At 35.5% G+C, this 16,620-nt stretch overlaps 1 protein-coding gene across 1 annotated transcript in view; it reads left to right on the plus strand.

Moving 5' to 3' along the window:
• TXNL1 (thioredoxin like 1) overlaps positions 1–16,620 on the plus strand; it is a 37,670-nt gene that overhangs the window by 15,263 nt on the left and 5,787 nt on the right. The window contains exons 4-7 of the mRNA XM_046671783.1: positions 3,257–3,379; positions 5,039–5,108; positions 6,538–6,710; positions 15,946–16,050. Coding sequence (XP_046527739.1) covers positions 3,257–3,379; positions 5,039–5,108; positions 6,538–6,710; positions 15,946–16,050 — 471 coding nt within the window. The remainder of the gene's footprint in view (positions 1–3,256; positions 3,380–5,038; positions 5,109–6,537; positions 6,711–15,945; positions 16,051–16,620) is intronic.

Here is a 16,620-nt window from a genome sequence, read left to right on the forward strand (position 1 = left end):
ACTGTTAAATGACCCTAATTTATGTAGTCAGTAGACAGATCTTTCTTTAACCCAAAGCTTGAAGTATGGAAAGGTTTTTCTAACTTCCTATGTGTCTCTTATTGGAGTTTTCCTCCCCCTCTACAAAAAAAAAGGTGAAACCTACTTTTTTAAAAAAAGCAGTTGGCAGAGTAGTACAGTAAAGACATATTCCTTTCATCTGTATTTGTCAGTTCTGAATATTTTGCTATTTTTGCTCTATCTAGATATCTGTCTGCTTTTATCCTCTGAGAATCATTTAAAAGTGAATTATAGACGTCATGATGGTTCATCTCTAAATATTTCAGCATGTGGCTCTTAAGAACAGGAACATTCTCCTATATAGCCATGATACCATTATCACTGCTAAGAAATTTAACATTCATACAGTATTTCTAATATGCAGCCTACATTCAGATTTCCTTAATTATCTCCAAAATATACTTTATAGCTATTTTCCCCCATCTCAGATGAAATCAAGGATCATGCATCGCATTAAATTGTCAGTTTTCTTTAGTGTTCTTTAGTCTAGACGCTTCTCTCTGCCTTTTTTTTCGTTCATGACTATCTTTTTTGAAACTTTTAACCAGCAACAGTCTAATACAGTAGCCCCTAGGCATATGTGGCTGTTGAGGATTTGTTATGTGACTAGTGCTACTGAGGAATTGAATTTTTAGTTTTATCTACTTTTAATTAAATTTTAAATTGCCACATGTGGCTAATGGCTATCTTGTTGTACAGCACAGGTCTATATAGAATGTCTTATAGAATGTCCGACAATCTGGATTTGTCTGATTGTTTTCTCCTGAGTTTTTCCTCATTTTTGGCAAGTTAATTACATAGGTAGTGATATTTATTTCCCATTGCATATTGTTGGAATATATCAGTTTGCAATTATGTCAAATATACAATATAATGCCACTTTGTTCCAGACAATATTGTATAACAAAGCACTTTAATGCAACTGTTTGAATCTGATACTTGTTTAGTGTGCCCCATGATAAATAAATCTAAAAACTATTTTTATTTTCATCATTAAGGTATTGGAAGTATGACTCCAGTGCTCATGCCTGGGGTCTTAATCTTAGATATAGTGTTGAAGAGGTATCTTGGTAGAATGGTAGACATAAACATTGAAAAGGTTTTGTCAAAACTACCTCTTCAAGGCAGATGTTCTTGAAGTTCAGATTAATTCTGCAACAGTGGAGCTTTGCTCTGTAGTGCTCCTTTTTTCCCCTCCTCCTTTCTCTGAATTGGCTGCTGTATGTTATTCTGAGTAATAGATTTGACATTTAATGTTATGCAGCATTTAAGATAACACAGTATCATTTTGGCTTTGGAAACATTTAGGCTACTCCATGAATAATTAGGAGTCTATTCTAATGGATTATTACCACATTGATAATTATTTGACATGTAAAAGCGTTTCCTTTAGTCTTTCAGAACTAGATACACATGCATTAGTATTCTGTGGATTGGATAAAAAATATAATAAGGGCACTTTGTGATAGAAAGGTGAACATGCAACTGATGATACTTTTAAACTTTGAAAGTTGTCCTTGTTTAGTAGATAAAACGGATACTTTTCTAGAAAAACACAGTTTATCAAAATCAACTCTACTAGAAGCACCTAAATAGAACAATCATCATAGAGGAAATAGAGAAAATAGTAAAAGTGGTCTTCCTCAACGGCCAAGATGACTTCACAGGGGAATTCTACCAAATCTTCAAGATCAATAGTTAGTGTTACTACAGCTACTTAAGACCATATTTTGTTTCTGCCATCTAGTCAATTCCGACTCCTAGTGACCCCAGGTACAGCAGAGAGAACCCTGCCCAGTCTTTTTGCGCCATCTTCTCGCCTTCTGACGCTGTATCAGACAATGCTCCGCTGCTATTCATAGGATTTTTGTGGCCAATTTTTTCAGAAGTAGGCGGCCAGGCCCATAAGACTATATAAAAAGAAAACTTCCAGATTTCTTTTTGAAGTAAGTATGACATGGATTCCAGAATCGGACCGCACCAAAAAAGAAAGCTACTAACCAGTTCCAATTAGGAATATTGGTATAAAAATCTTTGAATAAAATATTAGTAAACAAAATCCAGCAATCCAGAGGAGAAAAATCATAATCTCCTAATATGCAGAAAAGGCATTTGATGAAATTCAATTCCCATTTATTACTAAAGCATTCAATAAAATCTTAATGGGGAAGCACTAGAGGCATTCCCCCTAAAGTCAGAAACTAGACAAGGATAACCACTGTCCCCACAAATCTTTGGTGTTTTGTTGGAAGTGTGGAAGTATTAGCCAACACATATACAGGAGACAGGAATATGTTAAACGACACCACAGGGAAGCAGTCAGCAAAATTCAGAATGTAAGAAATCTACAGCCAAAATGACTAGATTAAAAGAGATTTAAGAGACAGATTTGTTTGTACTGTTTTGGATCCTTATTCTGATTCTAAAAATTCAACTGTAAAACATTTATGAGACAATTGATGAAATTTGAACACTGATGTTAGGTGATATTAAAGTGTTATTCATTGTTTTAGTTGTGATGATAATATTGAGGATTCTTTTTAAAGAGTCCTTATCTCTTAGAAATACACGCTGAAATGTTTGTTAGTGAAATAAAAGAATGTCTAAGATTTACTTGAAAATAATCGGGAATGGTTAGGGACTGGTTGTGGGATAAAGATAAAACAAGAGTGGCCATGAGTTAATGATTATTGTAGTTGGAAGTTGGGTTCATGGAGTTCACTGTAGTCTATTTATGTATGTTTGAAATTTTCCATAATAAAAAGTGTTTTAAGTCCTTATTTGCTATTAATCTTAAATCTAAGCTCTTCATGTATGTAGGTTTAAAGAGTCCATGGCTTCCAGAAGAAAGAAGTAAGCTTTTTTTTGATCTTGCAAACATTTTAATTTGTGTATTTTCCATTGCAAAACACTGTTAGTAAAAAAGTATAAGTCAACACTTGCTAGTCTTAGTATTAAAGACTTGGCTTCTGATATTTTATTGAGTGGGCTAAGCCTAGATTTGGCTTTAATAGTTAGTGGTAGATCTCAGTCAGAAATTCAAGTGAAAGGATTATTCTAAAAGTTTTAGTGACTATTTTAAGAGAGAAAAGTTTTCTTTAAAATTGCCTAATCTAGAGAGAATCACATATGTAAATTTCTTAAGATTTTTTTATACCAAATGGTTTGCCTAAAGTCTTGATTTAATTTGTTTCAGATGGATTTGATGCCTTTTATTAACAAAGCTGGCTGTGAGTGTCTTAATGAAAGCGATGAGCATGGATTTGACAATTGTTTACGAAAAGACCTGACCTTCTTAGAATCTGATTGTGATGAACAGGTAATTGAATGCTTAAGTTAAGGCTTGTAGAGATTGTCAATATTTATGCCCGCTCTTGTTTCTTTATCCTGTTTCCATCTTACGGTTTTATGTCTCTCCTTCCCGGATGACAACTTCTTCCTTCCTTTTTATAACTTTCAGTTTCTTTGACCCCTGTCCTTGGATGGTGCAGACCCACCTCCTTTCTCTGTTCTGTGCCAGCTGCACAAGGGAGAGCCGCAGAACTCTTGGATTGGCTCCTCTGCTGAGTGAGCCTTCACTGCTCTTAAGTCCTTTTGTTCATTCTTGACCCACTTTCAATACTTTTTACCCACCCAGATGAGTTTGTCTCTGAGAAGCAGAGACTAATTAAATGAGCACTCCTTACATGTCTAGTCCTCACTCCCAGATGTGAACCTGTATTGTACTTCTCTGTACTTCCCTGCATTGTTGTCACATTGGAAGTAGTGTGTTACTGCCTTGATCAAGCCATCGTTATCTTCATCTTGACTATTATTTTCCTTAATTTACTTTCTGTTTCACTGTCTCTGCTTTGTCCCCATTCCAGATCATCTTCTACATGTTCACAAAAATTATATTTCTAAAATATAAATCTGAGCATGCTTCTCTTTTTGAAAAAGTTCACTGGCTTCAGGAAGAGGGTGTCTGATTCTTGCTGACTTGATTTGTTTCTAGCCTTCCAGTCTCATCTCCTCTACACCTGTGGTTCAAATCCCTAAATATACCTTGCTTGATATTTTTTGACACACCATTGCAGGTCAAGTATAAAAAGCACTTATGTAACCAGGGGAAATAGTCTAGGTATTTTCTTAGGCAACCAGACCACAAAGAGTATGAAATTATAACTCCAAACTCCATATTTCTTTGCTCCAACCAGAGCTACCTTACTATGTAGGTTTGAGGGTATCCTTCACACTGTGTTCCTTGTAAATGGAGCCCTGAATGTAACCTGATGACACTTGTCAGCTGGACTGGCTACCCCTTCCCTGAAATCTTCCTCCTGGGGTGGAAGCATGGGTAGCTACATCAGACACGGTTTCAGCTAGAAAGAAGATTGAGCAAAGGAATCAGAGTTTCTGAGAAGTAGGCCTTCTGACAGTGTTTTGTATCCCAGTTCCCTTACGTCGCCTTCCAAATTTAGTTAGTTAGATAAGTGTAGGATAGAGGTTTAGAGGTTACCGTGGAGCTGTGAGAGTCCTGTTCTCTTGAGTTTTGGATCAGAGTTCATTTGAGGGCTAGTCTCTCCACGTAACCTGTGCATTGTTTCCAAGTTGTCCAGTGATGTGGGTAGGTGCTAACAAATAAACTATTCTGGAAAAAAAGCAGCTCATAGGCTAAGATATATAGCTTAAATAATTTGGGGATTTTATGGAAAGCAGATTACTTGTCAGTTTATAGGTCAGAAGACCTTAGGTTTTTATGTATAATTTTAATTTATTGTGTTAAATTTTGTTATCACTTCTGTATATGAATAATAGATGATTGTATTTCTCCAATGTCAATGTGGTCAAGTTACTTGCAACTTACTGATTTTCCTTATTACATTGGTTTGATTTTGTTAGATGAAATAAATTTTTTTTGCATCTGTTGTTTTACTTAGCTTTGTATGTATTCAAGGTGTTCAAGTGTCCTTCTAAAATGAAACTCTTTTCTTCACAGCTACTTATTACTGTAGCATTCAATCAACCTGTTAAGCTTTATTCAATGAAATTTCAAGGGCCAGATAATGGTGAGTAAGGAACAGCTTTTCTTTAAACTAACTTTCTGCTCTGTAGACCTGTTAGCACATGTTTAAAACTTTTTATTAAATAAAGGTAGATATTCCTTGTTTTGGGAAAGAGTAAAATTATTTTTGGAGCAAAGCAAGGATATGAATGAATGGACAAATAATATGAGATTATTAGGGACTGAAGGCAAAAAAATGGAAACTTTTATCTTAATTCTAAAGTTTTTTATTTTAGGATTTAAGTTCCCTCTTAATCTGAAAACTACTGAACCCTTTCCTGCAACTATTACTCTAAAACTCTAAGTTCAAAGCAGCCATTTTTTAGGATCAGAACTGGGAGACATTTATTTCAAACTCCTCTTTTAGATGATAAAACTGAGGCTCTAGATCTTCCTATTTATGCTCAATTAATAATTTCATCTTCTTTCTACATATTAGGATGCTGAAAACATGATTGTGCAGACCTGGCATTTCTTTTTTTTTTTTTTTACTAAATAAGAATATTTTTTATTCACCCCTCCCTTTTTTTAATGTGTCTGTTGAGGTTTTTTTGTTGAGGGGATGGGTGGGGGCGGACTAGAGTGTTTTTTTGTTTTTGTTTTTTTTTTAATTGATTGGGAGAAACAGCCAGCACCCTATTTATCAGATCCTTTCTCATTTGTTATTCTAAGTTTTCATGTATTCGTGATTTTTCATTTATAAAATTGTACCTTTATTCTGAAAATACAAAGTATTTGAAAAGAAAATGCTGTAGAGTGAGTATTTAAGCAATGTGATAATTTAAGATTCCTTAATCAGCCATAGAATAGGGACCTTAGACTATGCCATGAAGTTAAAGGACCTAAGACATTCTATAAAAGTGCTCTTACCACTGAGCACATCCTAATCCCTAAGATGAAATTTGGTAGTTTGTATAATTCATTTCCTTTTGGCTAAATGTTGTCACAGATAACGCTTTCCTCCTAACTAACAAACTGTACCAGTTGTTGGCACTTGCAAGACCCAGCTCAAATGTTACTTCATTTATGAAACTTTTGTTAACATCCATATACTGTCAGACTCCATTGCCTCCCTCCCTGTACCTCTTCACTAGTAGCGTTGCATTTATCATAGTATGTTTTTTGTAGTTGAAGCTGAGAACTCTGTATGTGTATGTACATGTATATGTATGTATGTGTTTTAGTCTAGTATTCCTAGTACTTAGTATAATGCTTTCAGGCCAAGGGGTATACCAGTAAATGTCTATTGAAAAAACCAAAACGGCTATAAAAATACTGACTTTCTTACAATTTCTAAAGATAGAGGTCTACAAAGGTGTATATATGCAGGTATGTGTGTATGTGTGTCTGTATAGTGTGAATGTAATGATAAAGGGAAGAAGTATTGTATGTTTGTAGTTTTTAGCATTTAATTTTATTCTACCGTTTTATAGGTCAGGGTCCTAAATACGTAAAAATTTTTATCAATCTACCTCGATCTATGGATTTTGAAGAGGCAGAAAGAAGTGAACCAACTCAAGCTCTGGAACTAACAGAGGATGATATTAAAGAAGATGGCATTGTCCCACTTCGTTATGTTAAGTTTCAGAATGTTAACAGTGTAACTGTAAGTAGCATTTTATCCAGATGTATTTCATGAGTTTGTGGGTTATAATTCATGGTGTAGGTGATTCTAAATGATCCTTTAAAGTAGTTATTTGTCCACTTGGTTTGAAATGAATAATAAGCTAATTAAATTTTCTTCTTTTTAATTATCTATATGCCCGAAAGAGACAGGACAAGTTAATTTTTAAAAATTTGTGGACTTAGCAGTTTATTTATTTTATATGTATTTGGCAACTTTTGTTAAAAGTTTATTCTAGAACTTTTATACTTACACTGAAGATATTCCTGCTTTATCCTTCATACCTGGTGATGAGTGATGATACATTGTAAAAATCCAATTAACTTTTCTAGAACATAGAGTTTTTAATAGTGCAATGGTCATGATCTCAGTAAAAATGACTTTTTAAAAAGATAATTTTACATCGTCTTAATTTATATTGTCAGCTTCTTCCTAGCAGTTATTAATTGCTTTTGTGAATTTTAGTATTGAAACCCAGCACATGCTCCCTGCCCCCGCCCCCCCCCCCAGCCCAGTCCTTCAGAGGGGGAGGCAGGAAGGTTAGAAGAGAATCATAGAACACCTAGAAAAAGAGTTAGGAGCCAGCACATTCACTGAGAAGAAGTCTTGCCAAACTAATGTGATTTCTTTGTTTTAATGGAATGATTCTGTTTTTGTAAATTAGAAGAATGCTGTAGCACGTGTCCTTAGGGGGTTTTCAGTGGAGTTTCACGGACTGTCGTTAGTAGTAAGATGAAGGGTTATAATTAAATTGAGTTTTCAGTATTTGAAATGTTCTACCCAAATGAAATTGAAGAAAATGGTTATATTAAACTAGAAGACTGGTTATAAAATATTTTCCTGACCATACTTGTATTTGTAACGTATCCTCACCTGTTTCTTAAGTGATGGGAGGAAGGCATTTATTTGTTGGAAAAAGCCCTTTCAACCCAGACATCCTGATGTAATCTCCTCTGTCATTGAGAATCTCTGAGTGCAGTTATCTTGTAATAGACTCAAGTCTCTACATCCTGTGTCCTGTCTCAATCAGAATTTTAGTCAATGACTTAAGACACAGAAAACATGGCTGTCACTTTTTTGTTGATAACGTTAAAATCGAAATGACAGTTTTGATCAGAAAGTCTAATCAAACTAAGTAGATGAATTTTTTTTTATTGAGGTCATAATAGTTTATAACATTGTGAAATTTCAGTTGTACATTATCATTTGTCAGTTACCATATAAATGTTCGCCTTCACCCTTTGTGTCCACCCCCCAATGCTGTTCCCTTTGGTAACCACTAAACTGTTCTCCTTGTCCGTGTCTTAGTTTATCTTCCACATGTGAGTGAAATCATATGGTATTTGTCTTTCTCTGGCTTATTTCACTTGACATTAATACTCTCAAGGTTCATCCATATTGTAACCAATAGGACAATTGTGTCTTTTTTATGGTTGAGTAGTATTCCATTGGATGTATATAACACATCTTCTTTATCCAGTGATCAGTTGACGGGCACTTGGGTTGCTTCCACTTCTTGGCTATAGTGAATAATGCTGCAGTGAACATAGGGGTGCTTAAGTCTCTTTGAATTGTTGATTTCAAGTTCTTTGGATAAATACCCAGTAGTAGGATAGCTGGGTTGTATGGTATTTCTATTTTTAATTTTTTGAGAACTCTCCATACTGTTTTCCATAGTGGCTGCACCAGTTTGCATTCCAGCTAGCAGTGTGTGAGGGTTCCCTTTTCTCCGCATCATCTCCAATATTTGTAATTTTTTTCTTGGTGATTATAGCCATTCTAATGGGTATAAGGTGATATCTTCATATAGTTTTGATTTGCATTTCCCTGATGATTAGTGGTGTCAAACATCTTTTCATGTACCTCTTGGCCATCTGTGTATCTTCTTTGGAAAAACGTCTGTTCGTATCCTCTGCCCATTTTTTAATTGGGTTGTTTTTATTGTTCAGTTGTGTGAGTTCTTTATATATTTTGGAGATTGATCCCTTGTTGGATATGTGATTTGCAAATGTTTTCTCCCAGTTGGTGGGTTGTCTTTTTGTTTTGATTCTGGTTTCCTTTGCCTTGCAGAAGCTCTTTAGTCTGATGAAGTCCCACTTGTTTATTTTTTCTTTTGTTTCCCTTGTCCGAGTAGACATGGTATTTGAAAAGATCCTGCTAAGACCAATGTCAAAAGAGTGTACTGCCTATATTTTCTTCTAGGACTTTTATGGTTTCGGGTCTTATCTTCAAGTCTTTGATCCATTTTGAGTTAAGTTTTGTGTATGGTGAAAGATAATGGTCTACTTTCATTCTTTTGCATGTGGCTGTCCAGTTTTCCCAACACCATTTTTTGTGTGTGTGTGCGTGTGTTTTCAGATTCTTTTAAATTGCGTTATTAGTTTACAACATTGTGAAATTTCTGTTGTACGTTATTACTTGTGTGCCACTATATATGTGCTCACCTTCATGCCCAGTGCCCTCCCCCCAGCTTCTTCCCCTGGTAACCACTGAACTGTTCCCTTTGTCCAAGTGTTTGTTTATCTTCCACATATGAGTGAAATCATCTGATGTTTGTCTTTGTCTATCTGGCTTACTTTGCTTAACATAATACCCTCCAGGTCCATCCATGTTCTTGCAAATGGGATGATTTTGTCTTCTTTTTTTTTTTTTTAGGGCTGAGTAGTGTTCTATTGTATATATATACACCACATCTTTATCCAGTCATCAGTCAGTGCGCACTTGGGTTGCTTCCATGTCTTGGCTATTGTGAATAATGCTGCAATGAATATGGGGTGCATAAGTCATTTTGAATTGTTGGTTTCAAGTTCTTTGGATACATACCCAGTAGTGGGATAGCTGGGTCATATGGTATTTCTGTTTCTAGTTCTTTTGAGAAATCTCCATACTGTTTTCCATAGTGGCTGCACCAGTTTGCATTGCCACAAGCAGTGAATGAGGGTTCCTTCTCTACAACCTCTCCAACATTTGTTATTTTCTGTCTTAGTGATTATAGCCATTTTATTGGGTGTAAGATGGTATCTTAGGGTAGTTTTGATTTGCATTTCCCAGATGATTAGTGATGTCGAACATCTTTTCATGTACTTATTGGCCATCTGCCTATCTTCTTTGGAGAAATGTCTGTTCATATTCTCTGCCCATTTTTTGATTGGGTGGTTTGTTGTTTTGTTGTTCAGTTGTGTGAGCTCTTTATGTATAATGGAGATTAACCCCTTGTCAGATATATGACTTGCAATTGTTTTCTACCAGTTGGTGGGTTGTCTTTTTGTTTTGATCTTGGTTTCCTTTGCCTTGCAGAAACTTCTTAGTCTGATGAAGTCCCACTTGTTTTTTTCTTTTATTTCCCTTGTCTGAGAAGACATGGTATTCAATAAGATCCTTTTAAGATCGATGTCAAAGAGTGTACTACCTATATTTTCTTCCAGAAGTTTTGTGGTTTCAGGTCTTACCTTCAGGTGTTTGATCCATTTTGAGTTAATTTTTGTGGTTGGCATAAGATAGTGGTGTACTTTCATTCTTTTGCATGTGGCTTCCCAGTTTTCTCAACACCATTTATTAAAGAGACTGTCTTTTCTCCATTGTATGTTCTTAGCCCCTTTGTTGAAGATTAGCTGTCCATAGACTTGTGGTTTTATTTCTGGGTTTTCACCTCTGTTCCATTGATCTGTGTGCTTGTTTCTGTACCAGTACTGTGCTGTTTTGATAACAATAGCTTTGTAGTATATTTTGAAGTCCGGAATTGTGATGCCTCCAGCTTTGTTCTTTTTTCTCAGGATTGCTTTAGCTATTCAGGGTCTTTTATTGTCCCATATGAATTTTGGGATGCTTTGTTCTATTTCTGTGAAGAATGTCATTGAGATTCTGAATGGGATTGCATTGAATCTATAGACTGCTTTAGGTAGTATGGACATTTTAACTCTGTTTATTCTTCCAATCCATGTGTGTGGAATATCCTTCCATTTCTTTATGTCATCATTGATTTCTTTCAATAGTGTCTTATAGTTTTCATTGTATAGGTTTTTAACCTCCTTGGTGAAATTTATTCCTAGATATTTTCTTTTTGTTGCCATTCTAAATGGGATTGTATTCTTGAGTTCTCTTTCTGTTAGTTCGTTATTAGAGTATAGAAATGCAACTGACTTTTTAAGTTATTTTGTACCCTGCAGTTTTGCTGTCGTTGTTGATTATTTCTAATAGTTTTCCTATGGATTCTTTAGGGTTTTCTATATATAAAATCATGTGGTCTGCAAACAGTGAGAGTTTCACTTCTTCATTGCCTCTTTGGACTCCTTTTATTTCTTTTTCTTGCCTAATTGCTCTGGCCAAAACCTCCAGTACTATGTTGAATAAGAGTGGCAAGAGTGGACACCCTTCTCTTGTTCCTGTTCCCAGAGGGATGGCTTTCAGTTTTTCCCCATTGAGTATGGTATTGGCTGTGGGTTGTCATATATGGCCTTTACTACATTGAGGTATTTTCCTTCTATACCCATTTTATTGAGCGTTTTTATCATAAATGGATGTTGGATCTTGTCAAATGCTTTTTCTGCATCTGTTGAGATGACCATATGGTTTTTATCTCTCATTTTGTCAATGTGGTGTATCACGTTGATTGATTTTGGATGTTGAACCATCCTTGTGTCCCTGATATAAATCCCACTTGGTCATGGTGTATGATCTTTTTAATGTATTATTGTATTTGGTTTGCCAATATTTTGTTGAAGATTTTTGCATCTGTGTTCACCAGCAATATTGACCTATAATTTTCCTTCTCTGTATTGTCCTTGTCTGGCTTTGGTATCAGGGTGATATTTGCCTCGTAGAATGTGTTAGGAAGTGTTCCTCTTCCTCAATTTTCTGGAATAGTTTGAGAAGGATAGGGATTAAATCTTTGAATGTTTGGTAGAATTCTCCAGAGAAGCCATCTGGTCCTGGGCTTTTTTGGGGGAGGTTTTTGATTACTATTTCGATCTCTTTACTTGTGATTGGTCTATTCAGATTCTCTATTTTTTCTTGGTTCAGTTTTGGGACATCGTATGAGGCTAAGAATTTATCCCCTTCTTCTAGATTGTCCAATTTGTTGGCATATAGGTTTTCATAGTATCCTCTTATAACCCTTTGTATTTCCATGGTATCATTGTAATTTCTCCTGTTTAATTTCTAATTTTATTTATTTGAGCCGTCTCTCTTTTTTTCCTTAGTGAGTCTTGCTAAACGTTTGTCAATTTTTATCTTCTCAAAGAACAGCTCTTTGTTTCATTGATCCTTTTTTGTTTGCTTCAGTTTTATTTATTTCTGCTCTTTCATTATTTCCCTCCTTCTGTGTATTTTTGGACTTTGTTTATTCTTCTTCTAATTCTGTTAGCTGTGGTTTAAGATTGCTTGTTTGAGATTTTTCTTGTTTGTTAAGGTGGGCCTGTATTGCTATGAATTTCCCTCTTAGGTCTGCTTTTGCTGCGTCCCATTTGAGTTGGTATGGTCTATTTTAATTCTTATTTGTCTCCAGATACTTTTTGATTTCTCCATGATCCATTGGTTGTTCATTAGCATGTTGTTTAGTCTCCACATGTTTGTCACTTTCCCAGCTTTTTTCTTGTAGTTGATTTCTTGTTTCATAGCATTATGGTCCAAAAAGCTGCTTGATATGATTTTAATCTTCTTAAATTTATTGAGGCTTGCCTTGTTTCTCAACGTATGGTCTGTCCTTGAGAATATTCCATGTGCACTTGAGAAGAATGTGTATTCTGTTGTTTTTGAGTGGAGTGTTCTATATATGTGTGTCTATTAAGTCCATGTGGTCTAGTTTTTCATTTAAATCCACTATTTCCTTGTTGACTTTCTATCTGGATGATCTATCCATTGATGTAAGTCTGGTATTAATGTCTCCTGATCTTACTGTGTTGTTGTTAATATCTCCTTTTAGGTTTGTTAGTAGTTGCTTTATGTACTTCAGTGCCCATATGTTGGGTGCATTGCATATATATTTATAAGTGTATGTCATCTTGGTGGAGTGTCCCTTTTATCGTTATATACTGTCCCCCTTTGTCTCTCACTACCTTTTTTGTTTTGAAGTTTACTTTGTCTGATAAAAGTTTGGCAACACCTGCTTTCTTTGTTTTCCATTACTTTGGAGTATTGTGTTCCCATCCCTTCACTCTGAGCCTGTATTTGTCTTTAGAGCTGAGATCTGTTTCCTGCAGACAGCACATTGTTGAGTCTTGTTTTCTAATTCATCCTGCCTCTCTGTCTTTTGATTGGAGAATTCAATCCATTTACATTTAGAGTGCTTATTGATATATGAGGGCTGAATGCTGCCATTTTTATTGCTTGTTTTCTGGTTCTTCTGCATTTTCTCTTTTTTCTCGTCTCATGTATTTCAGACTACCACTTCAGTTTGGTAGTTCTCTGTGATGGTTTTCTTAGTTTTGTCTTTATTTATCATTTGTGTCTCTGCTCTGGTTACTTGTTTAGTGGTTACCATGAGGTTTGTATAAAAAAATCTCCTAGATGAGATAGTCCATTTTCTCTTATCCTCTTATTTCCTTAGACTAAGCTGATTCTGTCCCTTTCTAAGTTATTATTGTCACAGCTTATTCAATTTTGTCTTGTGAGTTTGTGCTTAAAATGATAAAATTAGATTTATTTTTGGTGTTTTCTTTCCCTCTATCTTTAACGTTATAAAACTGTTTGCTATCCTGTTCTGATAGAGATCTGCAATTTTCTGATTTTTGTCTACCTATTTCTGTCCTTGCTCAAGGCTTCATAAACTGTTTCCTGTTTTTTTCAGGTATGAGGCCCATCTTGAGCATTTCTTGTAGGTGGTGGGGTTCTTGTTGTGATGAACTTCCTTAGCTTTTGTTTATCTGTGAAAGTTTTATTTCTCCATCATATCTGAAGGGTATTTTCACTGGATAGGGTATTCTTCACTGAAAGTTTTTGTCTTTCAGAAGTTTGTATATATCATTCCTCTCTCTCCTAGCCTGTAAGGTTTCTGCTGAGAAATCTGCTGAAAGCCTGATAGGGGTTCCTTTGTAAGTTTTTTTTTATGTCTTGCTGCCCTTCATATTTTTCCTTTGTTATTGACTTTTGCTAGCTTTACTACTATATGCTTTGGAGAAGGTCTTTTTACATTGATATAATTAGGAAATCTGTTAGCTTCCTTCACTTGTATTTGCAGGTCTTTCCCCATGTTTGGCAAGTTTTCAGCTGTTATTTCTTTCAACAAGCTTTCTGCTCCATTCTCCTCTTCTTCCCCTGGATTACCTATAATCCTTATGTTGCGTTTTCTAATTGAGTCAGATATTTCATGGAGAATTTTCTTCTTTTTACTCTTAGTTCTCTTTCCTCCTCCACCTGAAGCAGTTCTATATTTCTGTCTTCCCTACTGCTGAATCTCTCCTCCATAATAGTAGCTGTGTTATTCAGGGAGTCCAGATTTTTCTTTATCTCATCCTTTGTTTTTCATCTCCAACATTTCTGATTGATTTTTCCTTATAGTTTCAATCTATTTTGTGAAGTTCCTGATTTCATTGAACCGTCTATCTGTATTTTCTTGTAACTCATTAGTTTTTTTATCATAGCTATTTTGAATTCTCTGTCATTTAGATTATAAATTTCTGTGCCTTCAGGATTGATTTCTAGCTGTTTGTCATTTTCCTGCTAGTCTGGAGTGTTAATATATTTTTTCATACTGTTTGATGATGTGGATTTGTCCCTCTGCATTGTGATAGTATTTGGTTGCAGATTCCACCTGTTCCCACAGGGTAGGGGTCAAAAGCTATATATTCTGAGCCTGCCGCGACCCTAGCTCGCTCGATCACAGCTGCTGCTGCTTTTCTATCCTACATGCTGGCACTGTGGCCCACCGGCTGAGCTTGAGTGCCAGGTGGTGAGAGGGGCACTTTCTTTTGCCTGCATGATCCCAGGGCTCTTCTCGCTCTGCTCTCACTCTCTGCTGTCCTGGGGTACTGGCTTGATGAAGACACCCCTGCAATACATTAGCCACCTCTGTGTGGGACTTTCCCATGGGCTGTGAGGGAACTTGGAGAGTGAAGGTGTTCCTGCAGAGGGCCACCCCACCCCCAGTACATGAATTTCAAAAGTGTAAATATAACCTTTTGCTTAGATTTAGAGAGCATTACAAATAAATGAATGGAGAGCTTATTTAGTAGTCTACGTAAAGATTTGGAGTTTCTAATTGATAATCTCAGTTTGAGATGAATGTGTGGTTGCCTATAATAACAATAAAAATTCATGAATGCCATTTGAGAATGAAAGAAGTATGTTGTCCAAATCCAGAGAAGCAATGTTCTTAAGCAGACAGCATCTAAAGTATTGTGTTTTAAAAAATGGAGCAAATAAAATTAATTTCTATATATCGAAAAAGGATCTGTGAGTAAAACTTCTGTCTCCTAACATACCCAGGCTAGTTCTTAAATAGAAATAAAGAATCAAGCTTAGAAAAATATGCAGGCTGTAGTATCTTTTTAGCAGATGATTTCCAATACTTTTTCCCTCTTAATATCCTTGGAAATACAGTGAATGAGTGAGTATCAGAAAGAATATAACTACAGAAATTTTCCTCAGTGAAAAACTACAATCTTAATAAAATTTCAACACTGATCTGCGCATTGTAATCATGAATTTCATACTCTCTTAACATTCATTCTCTGTAAAGAATTTAATTATGACCCCTCCCACGACTACACTAAATTGTCAGGAACTTCTTGTATGTCTGGGTGTCTTGCCATGACATCCCTGGAGAGGGTGAGAATAGCAGAGCAAATAGTGGAATCAGTAGTTCTGTAGGAGTACCAAGTCTAAATGTAATTTGGATTCATCCTTAAAAAGATGGGAGGGCAGGGGCCGGTCCCATGGCTGAGTGAAGTTTGTGTGCTCTGCTTCGGCAGCCCAGAGTTTCGCTGGTTTGGATCCTGGGTGTGGACATGGCATCGCTCATCAGGTCATGCTGAGGTGGGGTCCCACATAGCACAAGCAGAAGGACCTACACCTAGAATATACAACTGTGTACTGGGGGGCTTTGGGGAGAAGAAAGGCAAAAAAAAGAAGATTGGCAACAGATGTCAGCTCAGGTGCCAATCTTTAAGGAAAAAAAAAGAATGGAGGGCATTTTTATTAATAATATAAGGAAATCAATCTTAAAACATGTTTGTGAAAAAAGAATTGTAATTGTTAATGTAAATTTTTTTTTTTTTGGTAGATATTTGTTCAGTCCAATCAAGGTGAAGAAGAAACAACAAGAATTTCATATTTTACTTTTATTGGTACTCCAGTCCAGGCAACAAATATGAATGACTTCAAACGAGTAAGTTTGTTTGAATGATGCTTAGAAGTAAAAATACAGTTTTAAAGAAATAATTTCGTAAAGACCAAAATGATATCGTGTCATGAAATTTTGAAAGTTAAACTAGGACAGTAAGTTCTCCTAATCACATTTTTAAATATCCAACTAAAAGAAATCTGTAATAAAAAATGGTAAGTCCTGCTGATAATAGTGTCTGTTAATGAATGGCATCCAAATAAGAGGGTAAGAATAATTGTTTGGTTACAGAAAGTAGTTAGGAATAATGGAAAAATAGAAGTAAGTTAAATCATTATTATTAGTCAGTTTTTAAGAACTTTGCTACATTAAGGTTATGATTATTCTGATGAAAGCATACTTAAAATGACTTGAATAATTTTGGTCAAAAAGAGTGGACTCAGTTTTACTACTCTGAAATGCTTTCAAACCATGTCTGTGTGCTGAAAGAACATTTCAGCAAACAAATTTTCAGTGAACAGTCAGGTTTTATTTTTATATATTTAATTTTTTTTTTTTTGAGGACACAGTCCTAAGGTTTGCAAAGAATTTGTAAGGTACATGGGAACTTTAGGA

Source organism: Equus quagga, chromosome 9 (genome assembly GCF_021613505.1).
Source record: "Equus quagga isolate Etosha38 chromosome 9, UCLA_HA_Equagga_1.0, whole genome shotgun sequence".
Taxonomy (NCBI): Eukaryota; Metazoa; Chordata; class Mammalia; order Perissodactyla; family Equidae; genus Equus; species Equus quagga.